A 26974-nucleotide genomic window follows, 5' to 3' on the forward strand; every position below is an offset into this window, starting at 1 on the left:
AGCAGACAAGTGTTGTCTGCAGGTCACAGAGAATTGTGAAAAAAATTCTATTACCTTTCCATTATTAAGAAAAAGGAAGAGAAGGTGTAAAATAAATTTTAAGAAGTTGTTTTAATGGATTTTGAAAAGGTTTATGAGGCCTCGTTATGTAGGCATGATTAATTAAATCATTGGACATTAGTGATTAATCTCTGGACCTTCTCCCCTCCCCAGAGGTGGGCTGCCAAGTTCCAACTGTAATTATGCCTACTTCTGTTTGAAGACCAACCCCACTCTGAAGTTACCCAGGGGTCTCCAACCACCAATTACCACAGCATACAAAAAGACACCGTGATTACACCAGAGATTCCAAAGGTAATTTTGAAATTTTCATATCAAGAACCCAGGGAGAAGACCAAATATATATATTTCTTATTATATCACAGTATCAGTATCACTACAAATATATGAGCTCAACATCAGCTAAGTCCTTAGGACTTTCCACTGAAGGAAGAAAAATCTATGTTCTTGGTTTATTTCTCTTATTTCCTAAACTGTAAATACTCTCCTTCAACTCCTTACTCCTATGCCCACTTCCTTTCAGAAGAAGGTCTTCTACCTTAATAAGAGAAAAATTCAAATTATTAGACATGCATGCTCTCAACTTCTCATCTACACGTTTCTAAATGTGTGCACCTACCTTCGGCTCCCTTCTTCCTCCTTCCAGCTTTGGAGGGCGCTGCACTCCTTTCTACAAAGCTAATCCCTCCAGCTTTGGTTTTGACTACATTTCTATTCCCATCTCCTTCTAGATTCAAACTTTGCTCCATTTCCTCATTAATCTTGATATTCTTTCATGGTTTTAAAAATTAACTTTTACTTACACATTTACACAATATGTAAACTCTCCTTGTAATAAATTCAACAATAAAGGCACACATTTTCTCTGACCAATGACCAACCTTCTCCTCAACCCTGCAATCCCAGTTTCCTCCCTTGAGGTTATTGATTAAATGTGTAGCTTTCCAGGTTTCCCCCCCTTTAATAGACATACACATATAGACTGGTCAATATTTTTAAAATAATTTTTTAATTACAGTTAATATGCAGTATTTTATTAGTTTTGGGTGTACCACATCACGATTAGACATTTATGTAATTTACAAAGTGATTATCCTGCTAAGTCTAGTAGCCAGGTCAGATTTTTAAAATGCAAATGGTGCCATACTATATGCACTATTTTGCAACTTGGTCTTCTCATTTGATAATTGGTCTTGGAGATCCTTCATGTTAGTATCCAGAAATTTACTGCATTCTTTTAAATTATCAAATAGTATTGCATAGCATGTCGATACTATAGTTTGTTTAGGCATTTTCCCAACTATGGAGCATTTAGGTTGTTTCCAAGTATTCACTGTTAAAATACAGCATCATCTGAGAACTTGTTAGAAATGCAAATTCTCAGGCTCAACCCACATCTACTGAATCTCCAGAAAAACAGCCCAGAAATCTGTGTCATAAGTTTTCCAGGTAACTCTGATGTTCACTAAAATTCAAAAACCACTGCTCTAGCACAGATACTAAAAAGTGGAAATGGCTAGGCATAGGAATATGTATTTTAAGTTTTTTAACAGTACTGCCAAAACAAATGTTGCATTTTTGACCTCTGCCCCTCTATGGTTCTCACACCATAACCTATGCGCACACCAATATTAACCTTGATTTCACACACACACACACACACACACACTTTCTCTCCTTCAACCTGCCTTAGTCAAATATCTCAAAAGAATTCAATGCTCTCATTAACTATTTCCTTACTTCCACTCCTTTTTTCTCTCACCTCCAATTATGGCTCTATTGCTCCTTACTCTTCTTCACTTAGTCCACCCTCTCCACAAAGTCTGGTTTATTCTAGCTCCCTAACAATAGCACTTATGTTCTTTTCTTCATTCTCCTACTATTACTATTACAATTCTGACCCACTTCTCTTGTTGAACTAAAACAAGTCTCCTAACTGGTCTTCCAAAAATTCCCCAGTAATCTTTAAAAAAAGAAAAGGAAGAAATTATGTTTAATACTTGTTTAAACCCCTCAAAAACTCCTTTAAAGCTCTTATTCTCTCCAGGATCTGGCCCTTGCCCACCTCCCTAGTTTTTGCTTATCACATCCTGTCCCTGTGTACTTGAAGGACCAGTAAGGCCAAACTTCTAACCAAACCATTTTCTGAGCAATGTAGGCTGTTGCTCACATCTTAGCTGGAGTCCCCTGCCTGCCTGTGTGTAACATCCTGTGTCATGTCACCTGTTCTTCTAACATCTACTCATCTTTTGCGATTCCATCCCAGAGCAAAACATTCCTTGACCAGCCCAAGTCTTCCTCCCTGGCTGGTTTGGCTCAGTGGATTGAGCGTCGGCCTGCGAGCTAAGTGTCGCTGGTTCGATCTTCCAGTCAGGGCACATCAGAGAAGGAAAACTCTGATTCCAAAAAACCTCCGCTGCCTTGCGGCATACCTCTTCAGGGGAAAGGCTAAGGGAGTAAACCCCGACAGAAAATCCGGAGCCGGAGTCCCTAAGGCGGTTTGACGTTGTAGTCAACACCGGCAACTCCTGCAGCGCACCTGAAACCAAGCTGTATTGACTCCGTCTTTCCCTTGGACCCTTCAGCTGCGAAGAGAGGGGGGGGGTCTGCTGCATGGGCAACAGCAGACCCTCCATATCACCCTGCCCAGGCTCTGTAGCTTCAGCTTCACTGGAGAGGACACTCCAGCGTCATCGCAAGATGTCGATTCAACACGGGAGGAGACAGATACCGTGTCACTCCTGAGTCGGACTGCACAGCCATTCTCGGCGGTGCAGATAGACTCTTAAGAAGCTACACCATCGTCTCTCGAGACGGACGGCTGCCATCTGCCAAGTCTTCCTTCAAATAGAAATGAATACTAACCCCATATTTTATGACCCCATTGTCTACTACAGACTTTTTTCATAGCACCTAAAACAAAATTTTGCAGAACCAAAATTTGTCTTATTCAACACTGTACTCTCAGTAGCCAGTACAATGCCTGAGCATAGCATTTTGAACACATGAATGAATTTGCTGAACAACTTAATAATATTTACATTAAAAGAGCAACAAAGATAATAGTTTATAATGCTACCTCTGTGACAGGTACTTTTCTAAGTGCTCAGAAACATACAAAAAAAAAAAACAAACAAAAAACAACAACAACAAAGGAGTGAAGTGACTAAAACAAATTACATGCATGGAAAAATTCACTATATTGTGTTGACAAGTACTTTAAAATACAATTCTAATTACCTAAGTAACATTGCTTTTAACAATGGTATCAGAAAAACACTCTGGAAAACACTAGTATTGTCCACCATAATGCTGACTGGTCTTTTTTCTATGACAGATTGAATTTCTTGAACTTGATATGATACTGCATTATCTGAAATTTTTTTCAGAGCTGAATTTTAAAACTGTGGCACATTCTGTAGCTCACAGCTTGAGTACTACTGGACCTTCCCACAATGCTCCTGGTATACCTATCTTTGGCTTAAAGATAGTTCATTTATGAGTTTATCAGGGTCTGCAAAAACAGTTCCAAGCAGATTTGTATCTAGTCAGCAAAGATGGAAATGCAACCAGTGTCATGTACCTTCAGCAATAAACAACTTACCAGCTACAAACTCTGTTCCTGCAAGTTCTGCAGTTGCAAGGAAGTCCTCAAGGGAGCTCTGTTCAGTCACCGACTGAAGATTAAGACGACCCCAATCATAGCCATCATTGAGTTCACTTGTATGCAACTATGAACAAAACAGGGTAAAAATACAGCTACTCTCCTCTGTTTTGACATCCAAACTCTAACCCCACAAGGAGCTACCTCTTCTGCTGTCTTGAGCATGAGAGCAGTACCTTTAGAATCAACAGTAGTAATAACTAACATTTACACGAGCACTTTCAAAACCTTTTAAAGTAAATTTTAATGTCTTTTTTACCTGATGAGGAAATAGGCTTAAATAGATACAAATACATTGCCTATAATTGCAGCTAATATGTGATAGAGGTAGAATTTTATCATAGACCCTGGTCCTGGCAGCCACAGTTAGTCAAATTTTTTGAGAGACCCCGCAGTAAGTTTTACACAATGACCCAGATGCTGTGATACACAAAATGATATAATTGTGTACCATTCTGCAGAGTAAAATAAAAACAAAAGAATCCTGAAACAAAGTTATCCTATTACATGTAATACACTCTGATATTCTGAATTTTGGGGGGGGGGGGGCGCTAGTTGCCACCTACTTAACTGATTTCCAGACACAACCTGGAACTGAAAAACACCACTCTAGCTATGCACTCAGTATAGGTACAAATAAAAGAAAAAAACTGAAGGTTAAAAGGTCTGTCTTAGGGCCACAGAACCAGCAAAAGTCAGAGTAAGGATTGGAATCCAGTTCTTTAGAATTGATATTCAATCTTCCCATCAGTTCGTAAAGGCTACATTAATAACAAGCTGCTTCAAAATCAATTGAAACTAGCAGTAATCTAATGTCCATAATAACTCTGACCTGATGAATATTGATGAGCCCTGAATGCCACTTACTCTGTACATTATATGGATGGAAATCAGACGGCGTGATAGTGGCACATCGTCAGCACAAAGGACATCTTTGACTTTAGCAGCTTCTTGTCTCAAAATGCTGGGGTTATAATGGTCAAAATAGCAAGCACAAGTCAAACTACCTCGTTCATTTTTCAAGGTCCTAAAACTATGATCGTTCCTAGGACTGGGGAAATAACAGGCCAACCGCATTCGGGAGATGAACTGTTCATCTTTAAGCGACACTACTAGGAATAAGGGTGAAAGAGCAATTAGAGATACGTTGTATTTCTAATAGCATCCAGCCACTCTTGGAGGGTCATTTCTTTGAACAAATTAATACAAAAAAGCAGAATTTATGTTTATCCTTCTCATAACTCCCAAACGCTCCCATGGCTTGTAAGGCAAAGACCAAACTATTATCCTGACATTAAGGCGCTTCAAGATTTCACTCTAGCCTCATCACACTAGTCCTATTTTTAAGCCTCCACCTTTGTGCCCTCTGTGACCTGCGTATCGGCCTGGGAGAAACACACTCCTGCTTCAAAAAGCCCTACCATGATTCGCAGCATTACTCTCATAACCAGACAGAAAGGCTGAGAAGGACGACAAGATCGGTCTTACCCAGGAGTCGGTGTGACGGTGGTTACGGCTCCGCTGAGTCTGATGGCGGATAAGTGCCCGGCCGAGGGATCCACTCCCCGGAGCTTTCCTCCTGCCCATTGCAACACAACCTCCAAACTTTCTGCGCCCAACGCGCACGTTTTCCGATAGTCAAGCACTCGGTCCCAGGAAGTGACGTTCTGAGCGAGCCCAAGTAGGGAAGGCCCGCGTTGAACAAAAACAAACCACTTGCTCAAAACTGCCTCCTTATATCTCGAGTTTACTACTGTAACAGAACACAAATCTAAGGTTTTTTGATAACTGCATTTTCTGTAGCTATCTCTAATCATCTCTCGAATTCTGAAAGAGTGGTTGAATCAGAGAATGGTACCTTCCAGACTTGTGCGTCGGGCTTCTGCGCCCGGCGAGGAAATAGGAGCGCTGGAAAACGCGGCCGCTGGCATTCGGGCTACGAACCCCGGCACCCGGCTGTTTCCGTCGGGAGAAGCCGGAGACTCGAAGGAGGGCTATAGTGAACCCTGCGCAAGGTTGGGTTGCCTCTGGGCTCCAGTTTTCAGCTGGTGCCCGAAGGTATGGTCTCTCCGCTCAGAGTCCCAGGAAGTATTTAGCTTTTTTTTAGTCTTCCTGAGCTGCGAATTGGGGAGGAAAAAAAAAACTGCCTGATTGGGAGTTCGGCTTAGAAGGGTGTAGAATGCTTCCAGCGCTTGGCACAATTTCGGGGGAAGCCCACAGGATCTGACTTAAAAGCTTTTTTCAAAAGAGTAATTAGAAGAAGATTTTCTACTCCGCAGGAGGCTGGCGCCCCTAACCTCGCCTTGTTCAAGGGTCAACTATAATTAAAAAAAAAAAAAAAAAAGTTTACAAGTTCCAGTTGTAATTGTATTAAAACTTTCCTATACTGAAAGTGAAAACAGTGAGGCGGCCCTGCTCCGCAGCCTGGGCTTTTGTATTCACTTTACCGTTGGTGCCCCATTATGGGAATATAAAACGTCGGGTTAGAGTCCTATGAGTGCTGGGCATTTTACCTACTTTTTATTAATGGGGAGGACCACCTCAGTGATAACGATGCTTGGAGAGGAAGCAGCTTCCTCAAGTCAGGTGGGATATGTGTGGTGTCAGGAGTCAAACCCAAGTCTCGTCAACTATGTTACATGTTCCTGAGGAAAGGGGAGAAAGAGGGATGTTAACATGTATTTCAGAACCCAGTGCTTTTCAAACTTTAATGTGCATATGAACCCTCCTGGAAATCTCTGGAACATGTGTTGATTTATAAGGTATGGAATGGGGCCAGGGACACTACTAACAAACTCCCAGGTGATGCTAATGTTGCTGGTCCCATCCATGGGCCACACTTTGAGTAGCAAGAGAAGTCCACTCCCTTGTGATGCAGATGAAGACTGTGGAGTGGACTGGCTACAAGTTAGTCACAGCAAGTTAGGGGCATGCAGAACTGGGACCATATTGTCCACCCATCTCTGGATTTCCTTCCAGGCCCACTGTACTACATAGGCTTTGGGAAGTCAGTGCCTACAGAGCAGTGAGAGGGAATGCATCAGAACATGGCTTCTTCTACTTCTCAACTCAGAAATAGTATATCTTTTTAAAAATCTTGAACATACTCTCCAGAACTAAAATATGAAGAAGGCCCATGAAAGAGAATAAGCAGATAGTTCTTGGAGTTCTCTTGGAGCATAGCAGTTAAAGATAAAACAAACTCATAAAGTAAGTTTAAATGACTTATACATTCTAATGACAGTAATAATAATAATAATAATAATAATAATAATAATAATATGGTATTAAAAAAACCCTGCCATCTCATTCCTAGAGCTCAGTCAGGACTTCATCCTCCTTTCCTTTTCAGATTTTGTCACCTTGAGAGATTTAGAAAAGCAAACACTTTGGACTTCCATAGTCATTCTTATCATGGGCTCCAAAAAATCTTGACCAAATAAAGCAATAATTTAATCAAGACTGGTGGGGAGTCAAAAAAGACACTGATATTGTAAGATTTAAAATAGCAGCAACTACTCTTTTTTAAAGAAGACTTTATGTATATATTTTTAAAGACAGGGGACGGGAAGAAGAAACAGGGAGAGAAACATCAATATGCGGTTGCCTTTTGCATGCCTCCAACTGGGGACCTGGCCTGCAACCCAGGCATGTGCCCTGACTGGGAATTGAACTGATGACCCTTTGGTTCGCAGGCCAGCATTCAATGCACTGAGCCACACCAGCCAGGGTGTAGCAACTATTCTTAACCAACAAATGAGTAAGGTATAAATAATCTTAGTATTTCCCCCAAGATGTTTTTCCAATCTACCATTGAGAAAGAATAGCCTCAGTTTTCTTATCTGATTAGTGGGGATACCAATTCCTATCATGCAGAGATAGCAAATAAGATAATGCTGCAAGATCATTGCCTTGTAGTTTGTGGGGTACCAATTTTCACAGCGGAGCAAATTTTTTCCCAACAACTCGTTTATGCAGGTGAGACTCCAGATGTATAATTGACCCATGTTGAGGGATTATGATGCTAGTTCACTGAGAAGAGCAAGGAGGAAGGTGCTGATAAGACAAGATCATGGGATCCATATTCAGAGGAATGAAGTGAGATGAAGAGGGAGTGATAATGGCTATGGTGAAGTGGGGAACAAGGTGCTGGCTGCTGCCCAAGGGAGGGAGTTGCAAAGATTAATCAATGTGGTCCTTACCCTCCAGCTGTAGAAGTCATTCCACCTATGCTCTTCAGGAAACAACACAACCCAGCCAAACTCCCCTCATCACTTTGTCAGGACAGCAGAAATGCTCATCCACCTGGCTTATGTCTGGAAGACTGGTCAGATCCTCCTGATTTCCCACATAGCTGACCCCTCACAATGAAGCACAATTCTCTGAACAGCTGACCCCTGATCAAGGTTGTGTGGATTTCAGGATTGGAAGCCACCTATCCAACTTCCGCAAAGCAGCACAGAGAGTACTCTTCATTTGTGATGTTCTATAATACTTGATTTACTGTGGCTAAACAAATGTGGTTACAAACCCTGAAACTCACACCCAGGAACAAACCTTGAAGTAACTTTCTGTTCCAACACCATATTGTTGTGCCTCGGCTCTACATCAGTCTGGGGAGGGAGAGATGACAGTAGGTGAGGTTTCTGTTTCTTCTTTTCACCCCTTGGCCAGAATGTGTCAGTGGCAGGAAAATTGTTCCAAGGCAAGATTGCAGCCCTGCCCCTCCCTTCTCCCACTCTATACCACCATCTTCCACAAGGACATTAAAGCTGTCTGCATAAGGCTGAAAATAGTGAAAAAAGTCTGGCAGTCTCTGCAGAGCCACTGAATCAGTAGGGAAACTCCCTTTGACTATCTGTCATTCTCCATTTATCCCTATTGAAAATGATTATTATAAATCATTGAGTCACTTCAGTCAAACATTGATTGCCTGCTTGTGCAAGTCATTGTGCGTGCAATAAATAGTGTAAAAGACCTCTTGCTTTGGTGATACAGGTTACAAGATCCTATGCACACTATATATGAACCTATTTATTTCCCCTCAATTCTTGTAGTTATGTGTGGAATATCTAGGGTCTTCTATTCAGAGATGATGTTTTTTCTCACAGCAGTCAAGTAAGAAAGGGCACTGTTATGGTTCTGAACTTTTAGTTGGAAGGTTTTTTAATCCTCACTCAGAGGGACATGCTTATTTATTTTAGGGAGAGGGGAAGGGAGGGAAAAAGAGAGGGAGGAAAACATTGATGTGAGAGAGAAACATCAATTAGTTGCCTCTCACACAAGCCCCGACCAGGGACCAAACCAGCAACCCAAACATGTGCCCTGATTGGAAATCAAACTGCAACCTTTGGTTTACAGGATGACACCCAACCAGATGAGCTACACCAGCCAAGGCTAGTTGTAAATTTTGAGATCCAATAAAGTTAAACAAAGTAAAACAAGGTAAAGGAGGCTAGAACTAGAATTAATAACCACAAACTCTAAAATGTGCTGACAGAAAGCACAGGTTTCTTTAATTCATTCATTGATTCACTGATTTATCTTTAAACTCTTGGGAGTTAGCATTGGATAAACTCCCTTCCACCAGCCTTCTCTCAAGAACTCTCTTTTTAGAGGTCATCTGCCTGGCAGAGGGACTCATCCAAGGTTAAATAGCTCAGGTCAGTGGTGGAGCTATGAACTATACCACCAGTTAGATTGTATTCCACCAGGAAGGCCTTCTGACCACTGGGATTTCACCTTTTGTCTCTAAATGTGACCCATACCCTTAAATCACTCTTAACAAATTTATTAAGTGTTAGTATGTCAACTTGGATGGTGAAGGAATAAGAAAAAGGTAAAGACTCCCAGAGTATCTCGAGGCCAGTTGCTGTTTATGTGAAGACCATAATAGAGGGAGAGAAGATTGTTCTGAGTAGAGAAGGCAAACAGAACTTGAACAAATGGGGAGAAACTACAGAGTCACAATTTTAGGTTCAATATGTTTGAACCTTTTTGTAGTCAGAGTGGTTCAAAGATGGAATGGGCAGCTTTTTCAGGTAGTGAGATCCCTGCCACCAGAGGTGTTCAAGCCAAGGCTGGATAACCAGGTGTCCGTGTGTTCTAAAGCAAGTTCATACTTCAAAGTGGGCATTGGAGTAGAGGACCACTAAGGTGCTTAACAGAGTCCTTAGCTTAAATCTAAGATAACAGGCACAATGATGGTTCCAAGAAGGGTGGCTGGGCTGGCCGCAGCAAGGAAGTACTTCCACCATGGAACTTGGGGAGAAGATGACATCCTACCCTCTTTGTCACGTCAGGGTTGGGGCACTGTGAATGACCATCTAGCAAATTCAGTCATCAGTAGTTACAAATACTATTATTACAAGTGGAAATGTTACAATCCAAGGATTCTGTATGAAAGCTAAACATGCAGGGATAGTGATTTCTCCTCCTTCCACCTGCAGAACGGACAAACCACTTTGGTCCTTCTTTTCTGGTCATTGCCTCTGGTGGCACTGACAAGAAAGGCTCGCCTGCAAGGCTCACAGTTTCACTTTTCTTGTCTTCCTTCTCAGGCCTCTGCATTTCTGGCTTTTGTTCAGGTGGCAAACATTTCTAGTAAGCAGCCCATGAAAGGAGGGTCTTCATGGCAAGCAAGGGTCATGGTGAGAACATTTCTGGAGGCTTGGGCCACATGGTGACCTCTGAAATTTGTAAACATCTGATTTGTCTATAGCTCCTTTCTCCCTCCAGCAATTTCTTGTCATGGACTCTGTATTGAGTTGAACAGTATCTCTAAAAAAGATAGGTTCCAGTCCTAACCCCAGGTACCTGGGGATGTACCCTTTTTTGGATATTGGGTCTTTGCCGATGTAACCAAGTAAAGACGAGGTCATACTGGGTTAGAGTGGGCCTTGATAGGTGTCCTTATAAGAATCAAATTTGGACCCACAGAGAGAACACCATGTGAGGGTTTGTCTACAAGCCAACGATTGCAGTCAACTGCCAGAAGCTAGGAAGAGCAAGGAAGCATGCTTCTTTCTTCCAGCCTCCAGAATCATGAGAAAAATTTTCTGTTATTTTAAAGCACCATAATTGTGGTAATTTGTTATGGCAGCCCTAAGAAACTAAAACCGCCTCCTACAGTCTTAGAACTGGAAGGGAATTACTCAGCTCACAAACAGGGAGGTAAGGGCCCAGAGAGGGGCAGCAACTTGCTCTGGGACCCTCAGTGAGTCAGGGCTGGGATGTGGATGTCTGAGCTCTGCCTCTGATCATGGCATGTCCCTGCTCAAATGCCTCCGGTGACTCACCAAAGCTTGGGAGACACCTCTTTCGGCTATTCAAAGGCCTCCAGAGTCAGGCCCTGACCTTACTCAAACAACAAAGAGCATAGGCTTTGGAGATCTTGGGCAAGTTTTTGAGCTCTTCCAAACCTCAGTCCATTCCCTCTGTAAAATGAAGAGAATATCATGGACCTCACAGCACTCTTACGAGGATGAAACACCCAGAAGCACTTAACACAGTGTCTGACACATAGTAGGTGCTCAGTATGTTTGAGTTTCTCGCTTTTGCCTCAGTCATAAATGTTCAGTATCAGCCACTGTCTTTGTGAGCCATTTTCTCCCTATGGACTTCTTGTTTCTCTCTCTGTCCATAGCAACCTGCTCATCCTTCAGTGAAGCATGAAGCACCGCCCCCCACCTTGATGAGAACCTTCATCTTTTTACTGAGTGGCTAGAAGTTATTTTTCCCTTTGAACCTCTAGTGTGCTCTGTGTTTAGCTCAGACTTCATTATCACAGATCAGACTTCTTTGCACCTGTGTTTCACCTCCTACAGCATACCCAAAGTACCTCCTCGAGTCCACTCTGAATCAGTGAATACCAGATTTTAACTTCGTAAGGAAGTGACTATGTGCATCAATCCACCACCTAGTGGGGAGAGGCCAGTACAGTTAATACTTGTGATTGAATAGCTGTTACTTTGCCAGCTCAAATGCATAGCCTAGCTAAAGTTGTGCCAGGCCCACATGCCCAGAGAGAATTCAAAAACAAAAGACAAGCTAAAAGATAGGTTGTGTACTATCCTCTCTACTCTCACGTTTAAATCTCCAAGTGTTTACCATACACACTTAATTTCACTGGTACTTCTTTATACTATTTCCTGAGAAATAAGAACTGCTACAACTCTCATTGTTTTTGAAGTGAAAACCTTAGAGAGGTCAAGGGTCACTGGGCAGAACAGAGGAACCCAATGGGCCACCAGACACTCATGGACTTGAGCATGATCTTGATCATCAAGGGGACCAAAGTCTCAGCATGACCTTGAGAGTCATGCTTGACTTTAACCTCTTTGGTGGCATTGAGAGCCAGGAATAACGGGACTGTTTTTTAAAAGTATATATTTAATTTTTTTAAATTTGTTGATTTTAGAGGAAGAGAAAGAGGGAGAAAGGTAGGGAGGGAGAGTGGGGGGGGGAGAGAAAGAGAGAGAGAGAGATCAGTTTGTTGTTATACATTCACTGATTGATTCTTGTATGTGCCCTGACCAGGATCAAACCCACAATTTTGGCATATTGGACGATGCTCTAACTGAGGTACCCAGCCAGGGCACAAGGGGACTTTTGATCAAGGGCCCAGTGAGTGGCAGCTCAGTCAGGTCACAGGGAAAAGGATGTTTAATTGATTAGGGCTGCTCTGGCCCAATCTATCCAATGAACCTATAAGCCCCCAGAACACAGCCCTTCATAGAAAGGGAGAGAGTGTAGAATGTGTGTTCTACACATTTATGTGTTTAAAAGCCTCTGGTTTTATGTTCAGCTGAAGAAAAGTGCCCTGAATTTAGATTCAGGCTACTTGGGTCCATCTTGGTTTGGCTGCTAAATTACTGTATGCCCATGCACATCATTCTCAGGGCCTCAGTTTCCTTATCTGTAAAACCTGGGTGGGCTGTTGAATAGATGATTGTCTGGAAGGTCTCCTTCAGTTCTGACAGTCTTATGTTTATGATAGTCTAATTGCTATAAAAATAAACATGAGGTTATTGTTCATTCCACAGACATGCATGGTATACTGACTTGGCAGGCATTGTGCTAGTAGCTGGGGACAGAAGGGTGAATTGAATATAGTCACTTTCCTCAAGAAGGTCACGGTCTAGTTTAGTGAGGGAAGCAGACACAGACTATTAAAATAAGGCAAGTGCAGAAGTACAGATACATACAGGGGAGCCTAGAAAAGGAATTAGGGAGGCCAGAGCATTTTTCTGGAGAAGATGGAGCCTAAGTTGGCTCTTTAAAAATGAGTAGGGGTCAGCTAGGAGAAGTGGCAGGAGGTGATCATTCCAGTTAAACAGAACCACGTAAGAATAGCCAGAAGACAAGAAACATAGTCTCTTAGGCATGGTCAGTGCAGGAATTACAGGGCAAGGAGAAGTGATACATGAGGCTGGAGAGGTAGGCAGGTGCCAGACCTGAAAATTCTCATGTGTTATACTGAGAACTAGAGCCCATGACCTGTGGTTGGTGGGAAGCCACTGAATGCTTATAGTGGAAAGAGGTATAAGGTCAGATCTGTGTTTTGGAGGATGGATTTGAGGGGGTAGGTACAAAGGAAGAAAGGCGTTTGAGCCTGGGGGAGAGGTGAGAATGGGTGTGGATGTGGTGAAATGAAGGGTTAGTTGTTGGGTCAGCACACAAAGTTGCTATAACTGCCTCAGGTTTCTTAAGGAAGCACCAAGTCCCTTGCTTGGCTCTGATGGGGAGTTGGCAGCTTTGAGAAAGTGGTGAGGTTTCAGGGTACTCACCGATGGAAGTGGGAGATGAAATAGAGTCAAAATAAAAGAAAAGATGGCTGGATGGTAGGTATATTGCCACTGTCGCAGATTACCATAAACTCGGCTTCAATCAACACAAATTTACAATTTGCAGGTTAAGAGTCCAACACCAGTCTCACTGGGCTAGAATCAAAGTGTCACAGGGTATCCTTTCTGGATGGTCTAGAGGAAAATTAGTTCTTGCTTTTTCCAGCATCTAGAGCTGCCTGCATGCTTTGGCTTTGGCCCCTTCCTCCATCTTCAAAACCAGCAAGGGAAGCTTGAGACTTTCTCATATTGCATCACTCTGATCCCCTCTGGCCGCCTTCTTTCCAATTAAAAATAAATCACGATGCAATGCATATAGAATAAAATTAATCATTTCAAAGTGAACAATTAACTAATATTTAGCCTATTCACAATGTTGTGCAACCACTATACAGTATCTAGTTCCAAAACGTTTTTGTGACTCCAAAAGGAAACCCCATAGTCGTTGAGCAGTGTTCCCGATTCCTTCCTCCCTCCAGCCCCTGGCAACCACAGTCTGTGTTCTGTCCTTATGGATTCACCGGTTGTGGATAGTTCATATAAATGGTCCATCATAATACTTGATCTTTGTGTCTGGCTTCTTTGACTTCACATAATGGTTTTGAGGTCCCCACTTACACTTTGAAGGAGAGTGGTGATCACATTGGGCTTATCTGGATAATTGGGGATACTCTACCTATTTTAAGGTCAGCTAATTAGCAACCTTAATTCCATCTACAATCTTCCTTCCCCTTTGCCAGGTAATGTGACATATTCACAGGTTCTGGGGATTAGGACAGAGACATCTTTGTTGTGGGGTCATTACTCTGCTTATCATAGGAGAGGTCACAATATGTCAAGGGCAGGATATCTGAGGGAATTTACTCAGCTGTCCAGCTCCAGAAGCAGAGCACGTGGACTATGGGAGCAGTCCAGGGCTGAGGCTCTGCTGGGTGGATGTGTTATACAGAAACTGTGGACCCGATACTCATCCGGAAGGTCTTGGATGGGGAGGAGCAGAAAGATAAAAGGCTAGGAAGGAGTTGACACTGTGAGCAATGAAGTGAGCTAGGGCAGGGCTCCCCAAACTTTAGTATGGGTTCAATCACAGGAGAAGTTTAAGCAAAGGTTTCAATTTATGGGTGGGATCTAGGAATTGGCCAAGCGAATTTTGATGCAGCTAGTGGGTGAGTCCACTCGGTGAGGAATACTGATGTAGATCCTGGAGGTCTTGAGGTTAAAGAACTCATGCGATGGGCATCAGGAAATAAGAGGGCTGGCAGAGTAAAAGGCTGGGGTCACACAGTGGGATTTTTGAAGATGGAGCTCATTTTTGAAACTGCTGAGCTTACTCACACCTTAAAGCCTTCCCATTAGCTATGCCCTTTGCCTAGCACAATGCTGCCCATATATATAGATGTTTATATTCTAGTACCCACATTAAAGGGGTACAAGGAAACAGGCAAGATTAATTTTAATAATATGTTCTATTTAACTCAACATAATCAAAATATCATTCAATTTACAATTACTATGACATTATTGAGATATTTTTACTTCATTTTTGTTTTACTAACTCTTCAAAATCCAGTGTATATTTCTTACTTGCTTCACATCTCAATTCGGACCAACTGCATTTCAAGTGCTCATTAGTTTCATGTGGCTGCCATATTTGCCAACACAGAATGGAATGTTGCCACCCCCAGCCCCAGTCTTTGCATGGCTGGCTCCATCTCATTCAGTTTTCTGCCTGGAGATATCTTCCCTGGCCACGCTGCCTAAACCAGCCACCTTCCACTCCTAACACTTTTTTCCCCCTTTTCATCAGAGACTTATTGCTATCTGACATCTTGTTAGTTGTTTGTTTGCTTATTATCTGCCTCCCCATAGGATATAAATTCCATGAGGGCAAACACCTGTCTGTCTTTAGTGCAATATTCCCAGCAAGTACGTCATATCCTCAATAGGATCTCAACAAATATTTGTTGAATGACTTTGAAGATTCCAGATTCATCATTTGTTGTCTCTGAAGCCAATGTTCATTTAGTAGGATGTTGTGGGAGGGGGACCAAAAGGGAGAAGCATTATTTAAGAAATTAGGTGGGAGAAAGCCAGCCTGAAAGCTTTCTGTGAGCTGAAAGGCTGACTCTCAGATGTCAAGTTAGAAGTCGGGTTGCTTTGCAGCTGTGACTTGGCTGCATGTTGATTCAACCACTGGTTTATCCGGTTCTGTGAGAAACCATCTCACCAAGTGGTACTTCTGCCTGGCACCAGTAGATGGGGCCGTGTCATAAAAAAAAAAAAAAAATTTTGGTCTGCCCTCCAGTGGGGTGTCTAACCCCTTTCCCATCACACTTTGCTTAAGTTCTGTTCTGGAAATGCCCTACGTCTCAGATCTGTAGTGTGGGCTCATAAGCAGTGCCACCAGCCTTCCCAACAAAATAAACAAAGACTCAGTTGTGACGTGTGCTTTCCAAGGGGTGGTCAGTGTCTCCCAAAGGTGAGGTGGGCCCCAGAGGCTGGCCCAGACTTCTGGGAGACAGCTTGGTCCTCCTCCTGGGTCTTAGAGCACAGGCACAGAGCATGACTCACGCACAGGAGTGTTCCCATTTGTCTAGACCCTTTCTGTCCTCCTGAAAGCTTATTAAGAAGGTAGTCCTGGTGTGGCAGAGACCAGTTCACAGGAGCAGCCTCTGTGTCTGGGACTGACACTCTGGCTGCCACTGAAAAGCCTGGCCCGCCCATGGAATCCTCCATGCCACTCTGCACAGTTGGTTTTCCTGCCACTGCATGAGGCCATGGTGGTACCCCTTGCAGATGCTGAGGCCAACCTTAGCTCCCACTTGTCCTACCACTTCCTCCCAAGCCCTTCTGACCCTTGAACCTCCAAGCAGTTTGGAAATGTTAACCAGTTGAATATGATGTATATTTTTGTAGAGTTTAGACTTTGAGATTATGGAACAGTTAAAGATCACTTAGCACAGGTTAATTTGGTGTTTTTTTTTTTTTTTTTTACTGGAATTTTTTGTTTGAAGCATGTACTGTCTACTTCATTGCCACTGAACATACTCCAAAATTTGAGAGAAAAAGGAATTAACTTTGGCTGACAGGGCTTATTATAATCATAACTAGATCATTCCAGCACCATGCCTGGTATGCATCAGTGCAGCTGAGGAGCAAGACGTCACAGCTCTGGTCTAATGACAGCCTGGGGCGATTTGGCCACGAAAAAGCCATTCCTCCCCTCAGAGACTAGGAAGGCCCAAAACAGCATGATCAAGAGACTTTCTTCTTTGATCGGGAGATTTTCTTCTTTCATTGTTACAATCATTAAACTCCATCCTAATCTGCACATGTGCATGCATTTTCATGTTCTATAATTTTGCTGTCCTCTGTACCCAGGAAGCCTATTAATTCTTCCCTGCTTGAAGAAATCCTGTTTATCCTTTATACATTACTACCGCTCTGATTTTCCTAGTCCCAATGAACCTTTTCTTCTTCCAGCTTAGGGTCTTTCTCAGGGAATTTAGTCCACTTGGTCTTCTTGTTGATGTGCATGTCACATTCATTAATTCAACAATTATGCAATGCCTAATTGTACCAGGCACTGGGGATACAGGGTACTGTCACAGAACCTACAAGCCCAGAGTTGAGTGGAGTTTACATCCTTTCTTGGACTGGGAGCATTTTGAAAACGGGAATTGGGTCTGCAAGGGACTACTAGGGCAAGGACTGGCACCAAAAGGTACTCAGAAATAAGTTACATGAAAACTCAGCATCAGTGACTCTGAGAAAACTACGTTAGTTTTTAAAAAGGTTATAAGTTAGCAAAGGTAGAAGGCCAGGGAATTTGCAGGAGGGGCGACAAGTGCTTCTGAAATCTGGTATGGAGGCCAAAGACATTCATGATGCCCCAGTGGGCTGGGCCTGTGGATTGTAGGTCATACTGTCTGACTCCAGGAGGCACTTGGGAGTTTGACACAGGATCATTTGGCATTTATCACACATTCTAGCTAGATTTTTTTTTTCTTTGATGGAGAAGACCATAGAGACAAGCAGGTTGTTTCCAGGCCCAGAAATGAGTTACTAGCCAAAGGTCAAGCTGGTCAGATGATTAAAGCTACATTGTTTAGCTGGCACAGAAGACAAGTGTGATTCATGTGATTATCATTCCCAGTGGAGGGTGGCCTGGCCTTATTTGACACTCAGGTAAAAAATGTCATTGGAATTTAAACTAGGAATTCTCATCCAAAATGTGTCAATGATGTAATAAAATTGAATGACTGGCCTGTCAAAATAAACTGAGTTCTGATCCTACATAAGCATTACTTAGAAACTGTATATATCTCAGAAAACTGAGATACTCTGAAACCTGACAGCAGCACGGGGCACTACTGGGGGTTAGGAGCAGGTAGCACCTTATTTAGAGACTATACATACCATATTGTTCATTCCAGTCATCTCACTGTTACCAGTGGAGAAAGGATCCAGATAATGAAAGATACGTCTTGGTGTTTTCTTTGCTCCTATTTTCTTTAATAGAATAATATTCTGGGGAAAAAAATATTAAACAGCACCCAGCCATTCTCAGAGAGCTGTCACGCAATGAAAGAACTACTATTTTCCCCAACCGTTTTTGCATAGTAAATTATAGTATAAAATCCCACCTTCTAACCTCCTCCATAAGTTTCGATGGAGACACTTATTCAGTGAGTTGCAATTCATCCTGGGGGTGGAGTGTCAGAATTCAAGATGCTTTTCCAGAGGGGTAACCCCAGGTCTTGGTGATATCTGTATATAAAAGAGATTCTGGTAACTTTGGGATGTAATTGCTGGATTAGACCAGTTTCCCCATTCCGTCGACCAATGACTGCAACCAGGTCCCTTTAAGAGACCAGGAACCCGCCGAGTGTTCGAGACCGAAACGGATAATCTTTTCTGCTCCTCCCCTGTCCCAGCTCACCGAATGGTTCGCGCCGGCCTATATTTACCCGAGATGTTCCTCCCGGACCGCAAGGATGTGAGGCTGGCGAGCTGGCCAGCTCTCGCAGCACCAGAAGGGTTGCGCTGCATAGGCGGGTAGCAGACCACGGGGATCCCGGGAGCGGAGTTGGACAACCCTCAAGGGAAGAAATGAGGTAGCGACCATCCCGGAGCCTACCATGCGCGCGCCCCGCCCGTGGAGCCCCGCGCTGCCCCAGCGGAGTGAGCCGGGACAGTGAGCCGGCGAAGCCCGAGTCCCCTGTGTCCGGTCGGAGCCAAGATGCAGTGAGAGCCACAGGGGTACTGCTGCGCGGGGCCCTCTGCGGCCAGCCAGACCCACCATCTGACCGCAGTTGGAGCAAGCAGCTGATTCTCGGACCAGCCCAGCGGAGTGGCTTTCTGGAGGCGGGGGAGCACTGGCCCCTAGACTCACTCGCTGTTGAGTTTTCGACGTTTCTGGCCCCAGCCCTGGGAAGTGAGTGTGTGTGTGTTTGTGTGTGTGAAGGAGGAGGGGCTTTTCACATTCACCGAGGAGTTCCTAGTTCCTGCATTATTTTCGCACCATCTCGGCTGCTATTGCGTGGGGCCCCTCTTTATTTTCAGGGGTGCATCTTACCCCCCCTCCCACCACCAAAGATATTTTCCACAGCACCTTCGTTCGGTTTTTTTCTCATTTTTCTTGCCTAAGACTCTGCCTCTCCCTACCTAGGCTGGGGTAAATCCTGTGTACGCTTTTTTCCACACTCTCAGCTAAACATTTTCTAACCTTAAAAAAAAAATCTTCTAACCCCTTAAGGGGTCCCGAGCACTACACCCCTCTCCCGCTCCCCACTCCCTACCACTGGGCCACTCCCAGCAGAGTTTTATTTTTCGGTCTTGGCCAGGCCGAGCCCGGCCTAGGCGGGTGGCTCGGCGGGGCTCGCACCCTGCGCTCCCCCGCCGCCGCCGCCCTGCTGCGCGGGGGCACCCTCCGGAGATGCTGCCGTGGAAGAAACACAAGTTCGAGCTGCTGGCCGAGGCGCCGCCAAGGCAGGCGTCCAAGCCCAAACACTACGCGGTGAGCCTGCACTACTCAGCGCTCAGCTCGCTGGCGCGGGCGTGCCCTGAAGGCGCGCTCAGCCGAGTGGGCAGCATGTTCCGCTCCAAGCGAAAGAAGCTGCACATCACCAGCGAGGACCCGACTTACACTGTGCTCTACCTAGGCAATGCCACCACCATCCAGGCACGGGGCGACGGCTGCACCGACCTAGCGGTGGGCAAGATCTGGAGCAAGAGCGAGGCAGGCCGTCAGGGCACCAAGATGAAGCTGACTGTGAGTGCGCAGGGTATCCGCATGGTGCACGCCGAGGAGCGCGCATTGCGCCGTCCGGGCCACCTGTACCTGCTGCACCGCGTTACCTACTGCGTGGCGGACGCGCGGCTGCCCAAGGTCTTCGCCTGGGTGTACCGGCACGAGCTCAAGCACAAGGCGGTAATGCTGCGCTGCCACGCGGTGCTAGTGTCCAAGCCCGAGAAGGCGCAGGCCATGGCCCTGCTGCTCTACCAAACATCGGCCAACGCACTGGCAGAATTTAAACGGCTCAAGCGGCGGGACGACGCGCGTCACCAGCAGCAGGAGCTGGTGGGCGCGCACACCATCCCTCTAGTGCCGCTGCGCAAGCTGCTCCTGCATGGACCCTGCTGCTATAAGCCGCCGGTGGAGCGCAGCCGCAGCGCGCCTAAGCTTGGCTCTATCACTGAGGACCTGGTCGGCGAACAGCAGGAGCAGGAGCTGCAGGAAGAAGAGGAAGAGGAGCACAACGAGGGCTACCTGGAGGAGGAGGAGGAGGACCGTGCCAAGGATGAGGACCCGGCAGAAGAGGCCGAGGAGCAGCGGACACTGGTGGTGACCATGCACTTCGAATGTGGGGACTTGCTGGACACATTGGAGAGTGGCCAGGAGGAGGCGCTGGGGGGCAGCGGCGTCTCGCTGGTCCCCGGGGCTGGGTCGCCACCTTTGCTGCTGGGTAGCTCCTCCGACCTGAAGGCCGAGCTGTCGCAGGTTATTAACGACCTGGGCGAGCTCAGCTTCGGCAACGACGTGCGAAGCCTGCAGGCCGACTTACGGGTGACGCGCCTGCTGTCTGGTGAGAGCACCGGCAGCGAGAGTTCCATAGAAGGCGGTGGCCCAGATGCCACCTCTGCCACCACCGGGGACCAGTCGGGCCCTACCGACTGCGCCAGCCCAGACGAGCCGAGCTTGCGCTGAGCTCCCCGCAACCTTCTGCGTGAGCCCTGGCGCCGCACGGTGTTTCCCACGTCTTCTTGACCGCCTCCTTACCCCCTGACCTCTGCCTGCGCCCAGGAAAGGGGAAATGGGACACTTAAGGCCCAGAGTTCCCCCCTGCCCCTCTCCCTCAACATATTTGGCTCTGTTTTAAGTGGAGCTGAGGTTGCCTGTGGAGATGTGGCGGGCTGTGCCGGGCGAAGGAACCCTACAAGGAAGGAGAGAAGCAGCCCTCTGGGGTCCGGGGTCAGGGAAATGCCCGCTGAAGTCAGCAAAGCCCCGCAGGCGTCAGGTGCCTGCCGGCCAGTTTCCTGTTTGTGGGGCAGCTGGGGCCTCGGAGGCGGGGCTAACTTCCTCCCCATCCCTGTAACTGAGAGCGGTCTACATTGGCTTTAGCGTGTTATTTAAAAGAAAAAGGAATTTACTCTAACAAGGTTTGAGGCTTTAGTGCCGCCTCTTAACCCCCAGTCTTTTGGTGCGAGTGCTTGGGTTGTTTACCTCAGACTAAGACCCTTGAAATTCTGCCAAATTCCTCAGATAATTGTTTGGTGGGGGGAGGGAAATGGAAAGAAAGTTGTATTTTGTTTACAGTTAAAGACATCTAATATCTAAAAAAGGAATTTTCCTTTAGAAACACACCTTCCTTCTGCTCAAAAGATCTCACTCCATGATACTGTGTAAGAATATTTTTGCACTGTTGTGAAGTATTTTTGACATCTTTTTTTTGTACATAACTGTGTTCTCAGAGCTGGATGTTTATATCTTTTGCTGTGCAAAAGGGACATGTAAAATGTTCAGTTGTATATACAGAAATGTGTATAAAACATTTTGTTATTTTTGAAGAGTAGCACTACTCTGGTTCTGTTTGCCTGCCAGTGGGGAGAGAATAAAGAGGAAAATTGAAAAGAACAGGTGAGCGTCTGGAACCGCTGCTGAGAATGCGTGGTGGTGGGGGTGGGAGAGGAGTTTACAACGGGATGGTGTGGTTAGACAGTGTTTGGCCTTTGCCTTGCTTGGAGGTGAGTAGGGGAGGGGAACCCACTTTATGTGAAGTCTGGGGCCTCTCTGGCTCTTTGCCACTCTGGGTACTGTGGCTGGGAACAGCCTTCTCAAGTATGTCCCATATTCTTAATTAACTTCTCCGAGAGTGGGTTTTCTTTGGTCTCTTTGAATGAATTCTTGGAAATGCAGAGTGAGTGCTGTTCCTCACTCTCAGGCCTGTGAGGTTATTTAGGGAGCAGTGACTTTCAACATCTTGAGAGGTTTTACCACCTCCCTTTGTGGTTCATGCTAATGATCAAGTGTAAGAATATAATATATCTTTTCCTTTCCAAACAGCTAAGGGAACTTTAAAGATGAACTGGAGATTCAAAAGAAAAACTCCATTGGGCTCTCTGAGGAGTAGGGCCATCTTTTTTTTCTTTTCTTTTTTTTTCTTCTGGGAGGAAAAGCAAGGACAGAGGAAAGTTGGGAAGTTCCCATGATGGCATGAGTGAGTAGAGGTGCAGGTGGGGTGGATGGGGAAGCAGGTGGAAGAGCCTATTTCCTTCCCGCCTACAACCCAGCATGACACAGTGTGGGAATGGTGTGGAGGTCAAGGCAGAGCAGAGCTGTTCGAGTTTGGTGTGTGTGTTTTAGGGCTTTCACACATTCTGTGTGTTTGTTTCTGTTGTAAACTCCAAACAGCTGTCTCTAATTTGGCTACACCCAGTCAGCTAGAAGTTGTAATAAGATGCTGCCAAAACTGTGCCTTCTGCAAACTATTGTTTCCTTTTGCCCCTTGGGGCTCCTTTTTATGAATTGCAGAAATGGATTGCACTCCTGGCCTTCCCTCGTGTCCTGAGGCCACTCTACTTTGTTTTCATCATAAATATGTTCTAAGCAGCTAGACCCAGAAATTCAAAGGAGTCTGGAATTCACTGGAACCATAGAGGAATGGAGGGTGAATAATCTTTCTTCCTAAATAATGGGAATGGTTCACCCATAGGACTATCTTTAGAAAAGCAAAGCAAAGTTTGGGAAGGCAGGTGGGAAATAATTTTAAAAACATTCGAGTCCCATCTTAGCGGCATTGAGACAAAGTCTAGGCCTTTGAACCTATCATATCTTGGTTTGGTTGAGAGTCCCTTTCCCTCTCCCTGAGTACCTCAGATATATGCCATTAAATGACATTTTATTTTTTATCCTCACCCAAGGAACTGCTTACTGATTTTAGAGAGAGGGGAAGGGAGGGAGAGAGAGAGTGAAACATTGATGTGAGAGAGAAACATCCATCGGTTGCCACTCACGTGCACGCTAACTGGGGACCAAACCTGCAACCTACGTATGTGCCCTGACTGGGAATCGAACCCACGGCCTTTTGGTGTACACTCCAACCAGTTGAGCTATACTGGCCCAGGCTCATTGAATGACATTTTAAAATCCCCAGCTAGAGAGAGCTCAGGAGAGTAAAAAATCCCATCCCACCTAGACACCCGCATCACATGCTTTCCACACTGTTCTCACCTGACCCTCAGAGAGCTGTGTGGGCCATCACTATCTTTCGTAACTCGATTTCACATTTCAGATTATTTCTACACGTTGCCAAGTTCCTTTGCTATTTGAAACTGATGAGCACATTAAACAGGGTGAAGATCGAATGGCTAATTCTGGGAGCTGGGGTGGCAGGGTCTGCATGTTCTCATTCTTATCCAATTTATGTGTCCAGTGAGAACGCTAAGGTCGGCTTTCTTCTATGACTGATGGGGGTATGGTGATTGGTCAAAAAGTGCAGACAAATGACATTTAAATCAACACCATCAATAAATATAAGGCAACTGTCTCTAAAGTCTGATTTTTCCTGTTACCTAATTTATAAATAGGGAAGGGGGGTTAGGGATTGAGGCAGGAGAAAATAAGCAGACTGCAAAAGAACCAGCTCCCTTCCCCCTCCTGGTGCCCTCCTCTTCCCGCGTTCCTCCCCTCTACTTTCTGGCTTTTATCCTCACTGCACCCTAAGGTTCTGGCTGATGTAACTCTAGACGAGATGTGGAGGTGATACATGATTCACTCTTCTTACATCTCAGTCTTCCAGGGATGATATCACTAGCGTAAGAGGAGATATTTTAAATGAGGGGGGGAAAGAAAGCCACACGAACAAAAACAAAAAATGAAAACTAATTTGCTCCTGACACTCAGCAAAACTAAGTACAGTTGGATGAAATGCACATGCTAGAAAAGCACCTGAGGTCTGTCTGGCTTACTCATTAAATTTAACTTTTCCTTTTTGCAGGGTGAGACTTGTGTTTCTCCTTTACATAACCTGTTGGTACTTTAAATGCCGTGAGACACTTCTCACATTCTCCCCCAGCCTAAGTTATCCCCCATGTCCAACAGTGCAGCATTGACTGCCTTGAAAAGGAAGTCACTTCCGTGGCAAGAGAGAATGTTGCCGGGTGGCAGTGTGAGTCCATGCATCAATTTCTCTTGTTTGGTTGTACAATTTGTTTATTGAGGGGGAAGGAGGGAGAAGTAGGACGGTATAAAATAATAGTATTACAAACCCCCTCAACTATTATAGTTTCAAAGAACATCCCGCTCCACACACACACATGCTTCTCCCTAAAGAAAACATCCCTCTCACTGCCCTACAGGCAGCAGAACAGTAGATTTTAAACAAATTAGAAAGGCTCTGTTTTACTAAGAAAGTTCCCTCCCAGGGACGGAGTTGCTTTTAAGGGTTCTGCTTGTGAAAGAGAGAACAGGCTAGTAGAATCCATCCCTGGCACAACACTGGAGATTCAAAACCTCATGGGAGTCACCAAGGATCACGAGAAACGTAAAAATTCTATTAGGAGTAAGTTGCCCTCATTTCTAAGAGGATTTAGTAATTTAATAAGCAGAACTCTTTTCTCTGTGTGGTATGCATCAGTAGCCCTAGCATCTGCTGGTAAGTGGTGCATGACAGAGCTAGAAATGTGCTGGGACTGCTGGGGCGAGGAGCTGTGTCTGACATTTGGGAAGCTACTCAGGGCTCCAGGCGGGCAGGAGGCTGCTGAGATCAGCGCGCTCCGTACTGTAGGTACCGAGCTTTTCTGCAACATGGCTAATCTGGATACTTGCTTCACCGTTAGCTGGGGCCTTTCCTGTTTCCCCTGCCTCATCCATGTTCACAGGTCACAATGTGCCTTGGACCAAACCCCCACCACCAGCTCTGAGGTGACACAATTTGAGCAGCCTTGCCGAACCACCATTTTATTTTGGTGGTCTGAATGGCTAGGTGGCCCTGCATGCTGGCACTCATTCCTTCCCTCCCCTAGGCTGTTCAGTGGCAGCAGCAAAGGTCCTTGTTTCTAACCTCTTCCACAGAGCGTGGCCCCTCTGACAGCTTCCTCTCCTGCATCTCCTCCTCTCTCCCCCTGCCCACTTCCTCCTGTGACACATCTTTTTCCTCTGGCTTCTTTTATTATCCAGCCTCCACCTGATCCTGACTTCTCTTCCTTCCCACAAACCGAGCTCAGACCTTAACTCACCTAAAAGAAAAGAAAACCAAGCTTTGAGGGAAAAACAAGCCAAGCACACATTTATTGGGCAGCACCACCCTTACAATTCCAGGGCAAGCTCTGGCCCTGTCCCCACTTAGAGATGAACAGACTGGAGCAAAGAAGGATGATGTCCCACCCGAGGTTACACAAAAATGGGTCAAGACCCAGAGCTCCAAACTCTTAAACTCACGCCCTTTTCACATTCCTCCAGTTTTTATGGCTTATCACCAGATTCTTAGCTTTGGAATGGCAGAAACTGACAGTTGAATTATTTTATTTTATTTTTCCATTTCTTTTGTACTCTACATTTCATACATGGTAAACACCTGATGTTAAATATTCATGATGCCATTCATCAACATGCCACTTCCATTACCAGGTGTGCATGAGTATCTATTAGCTGCGCCAGGCTGGATGTAGAGAAGTCAGATGCCTGTCTTCCTGGGGAGAATGATCCTACTAAGTGGGTGGAAGCCCCCAGAGGAACATGGTCTCCTCTTGCTTCCACCTGAGATCTAGTCTGACAAGACCTTGCCCTAGAAGAGTAGGTGTAGCTTAAGGGTGGGGGAGCTCTCCCCATTGCATTATGAATATTATTAATCATCTCTATCCTTCTTGGTTGGCTGAGTAACCCAAGAACAGGCATGTGTCTCTAGGCATCTCTGATTCACCAAACCTGGCACAGAGCCTGGCACTTAGTAGATGCTCAGGAAACGCTAAGGATGGAGTAAAGAAGTGATTCTACTTTAGGCTAGGAAAATGGGTCTGATAAAGTTCTAGGTCATCATCCAGATGGAGGGGGCAAGATTTGAAGGATATATGGTTGGAAAGCAAAGATTAAGATCCAGTTGACTCCTTAACTCTACATAAGGTAGATTCAATTCCCAAAATTTCCCTTGGAATTTCTTTGACCTTCCAAGGGATGCGTGGTTCTATTTTGGAGAAGGATGGTTTATTTGGAATTGGCTTTGAATGGCTCATTTCCGCTCCAAGGTTATTGCCAAAGCTCTCTAATTGAGTCAAATGAAGGGAGAAAACCTGCCAGAAGATCTTTGGTCCAAGGTCTTGAAGTGACCTGGACTCCTTCTGCATTGACCCATTCAAGTCAGTTCCCTTCTCTAGCTAAAGGATTTTCATAGGTAAAATGGGTGGGTTGGATTAGATAATAGCAAGACAGTCAGTACAAATGTTTTGAATTGAAGAAGGAGCAAAGGTGAAGGTCAAGTGTGTTTCTGCCTTCTTCCATCTCCTAGTGGGATAGAATAGAAGAAACCTCTGACCATGGCCTAGAAACTGGGGATCTGGGGACAAAGCTCATTTTTAGGACCCACTGGGACCTGGACCTTCACCAGAGTCTAATTTGGAGGTGATGTTCCTTTAGCCAAAGCAGATCAGTAGTTGCCTGTTAGGCACTCCTTTTACTACCTCAAAACTTGGACACCACGGTGGGTCTTAAAATGGGGACCGACACTGAACCTAAGGATCAGGTTGGGGACAGGTTAGGGCCCATTAAATGATTTACTTAAGATCATTTAGCAAGTTGGAGCCAGAACTCAGGTCTCCTGACCCCAAGTCCTCCACTCTTTTTCTTGTATCTTTTGGGTTGAGATAAGTTAGTTTGGAAGCAACCCAGACACTATCCAAGGAGATGTGG

The 26974-nt window shown here is 45.1% G+C and overlaps 2 protein-coding genes across 2 annotated transcripts in view; one reads left to right on the forward strand and one right to left on the reverse strand.

Moving 5' to 3' along the window:
* The window catches only part of LSG1 (large 60S subunit nuclear export GTPase 1), a 32706-nt gene extending 27338 nt beyond the window's left edge, over positions 1–5368 (reverse strand). Inside the window, exons 1-2 of the mRNA XM_090275549.1 lie at positions 5213–5368; positions 3665–3791 (exon numbers count right to left, since the gene is read on the reverse strand). Of these exons, the coding sequence (XP_090131675.1) occupies positions 3665–3791; positions 5213–5311 (226 nt within the window). The 5' untranslated portion in view covers positions 5312–5368. The remainder of the gene's footprint in view (positions 1–3664; positions 3792–5212) is intronic.
* A 13170-nt stretch (positions 5369–18538) lies between these two features.
* On the forward strand, positions 18539–23618 carry FAM43A (family with sequence similarity 43 member A). Its single transcript, XM_090275560.1, has one exon. The coding sequence runs from the start codon at positions 19508–19510 to the stop codon at positions 20777–20779; it is 1272 nt and encodes a 423-aa protein (XP_090131686.1). The 5' UTR covers positions 18539–19507; the 3' UTR covers positions 20780–23618.
* The last annotated feature ends 3356 nt before the right edge of the window (positions 23619–26974 follow it).

This window comes from Furipterus horrens, unplaced genomic scaffold, assembly GCF_987537825.1.
Source record: "Furipterus horrens unplaced genomic scaffold, mFurHor1.1.pri manual_scaffold_1, whole genome shotgun sequence".
Lineage (NCBI taxonomy): Eukaryota > Metazoa > Chordata > Mammalia > Chiroptera > Furipteridae > Furipterus > Furipterus horrens.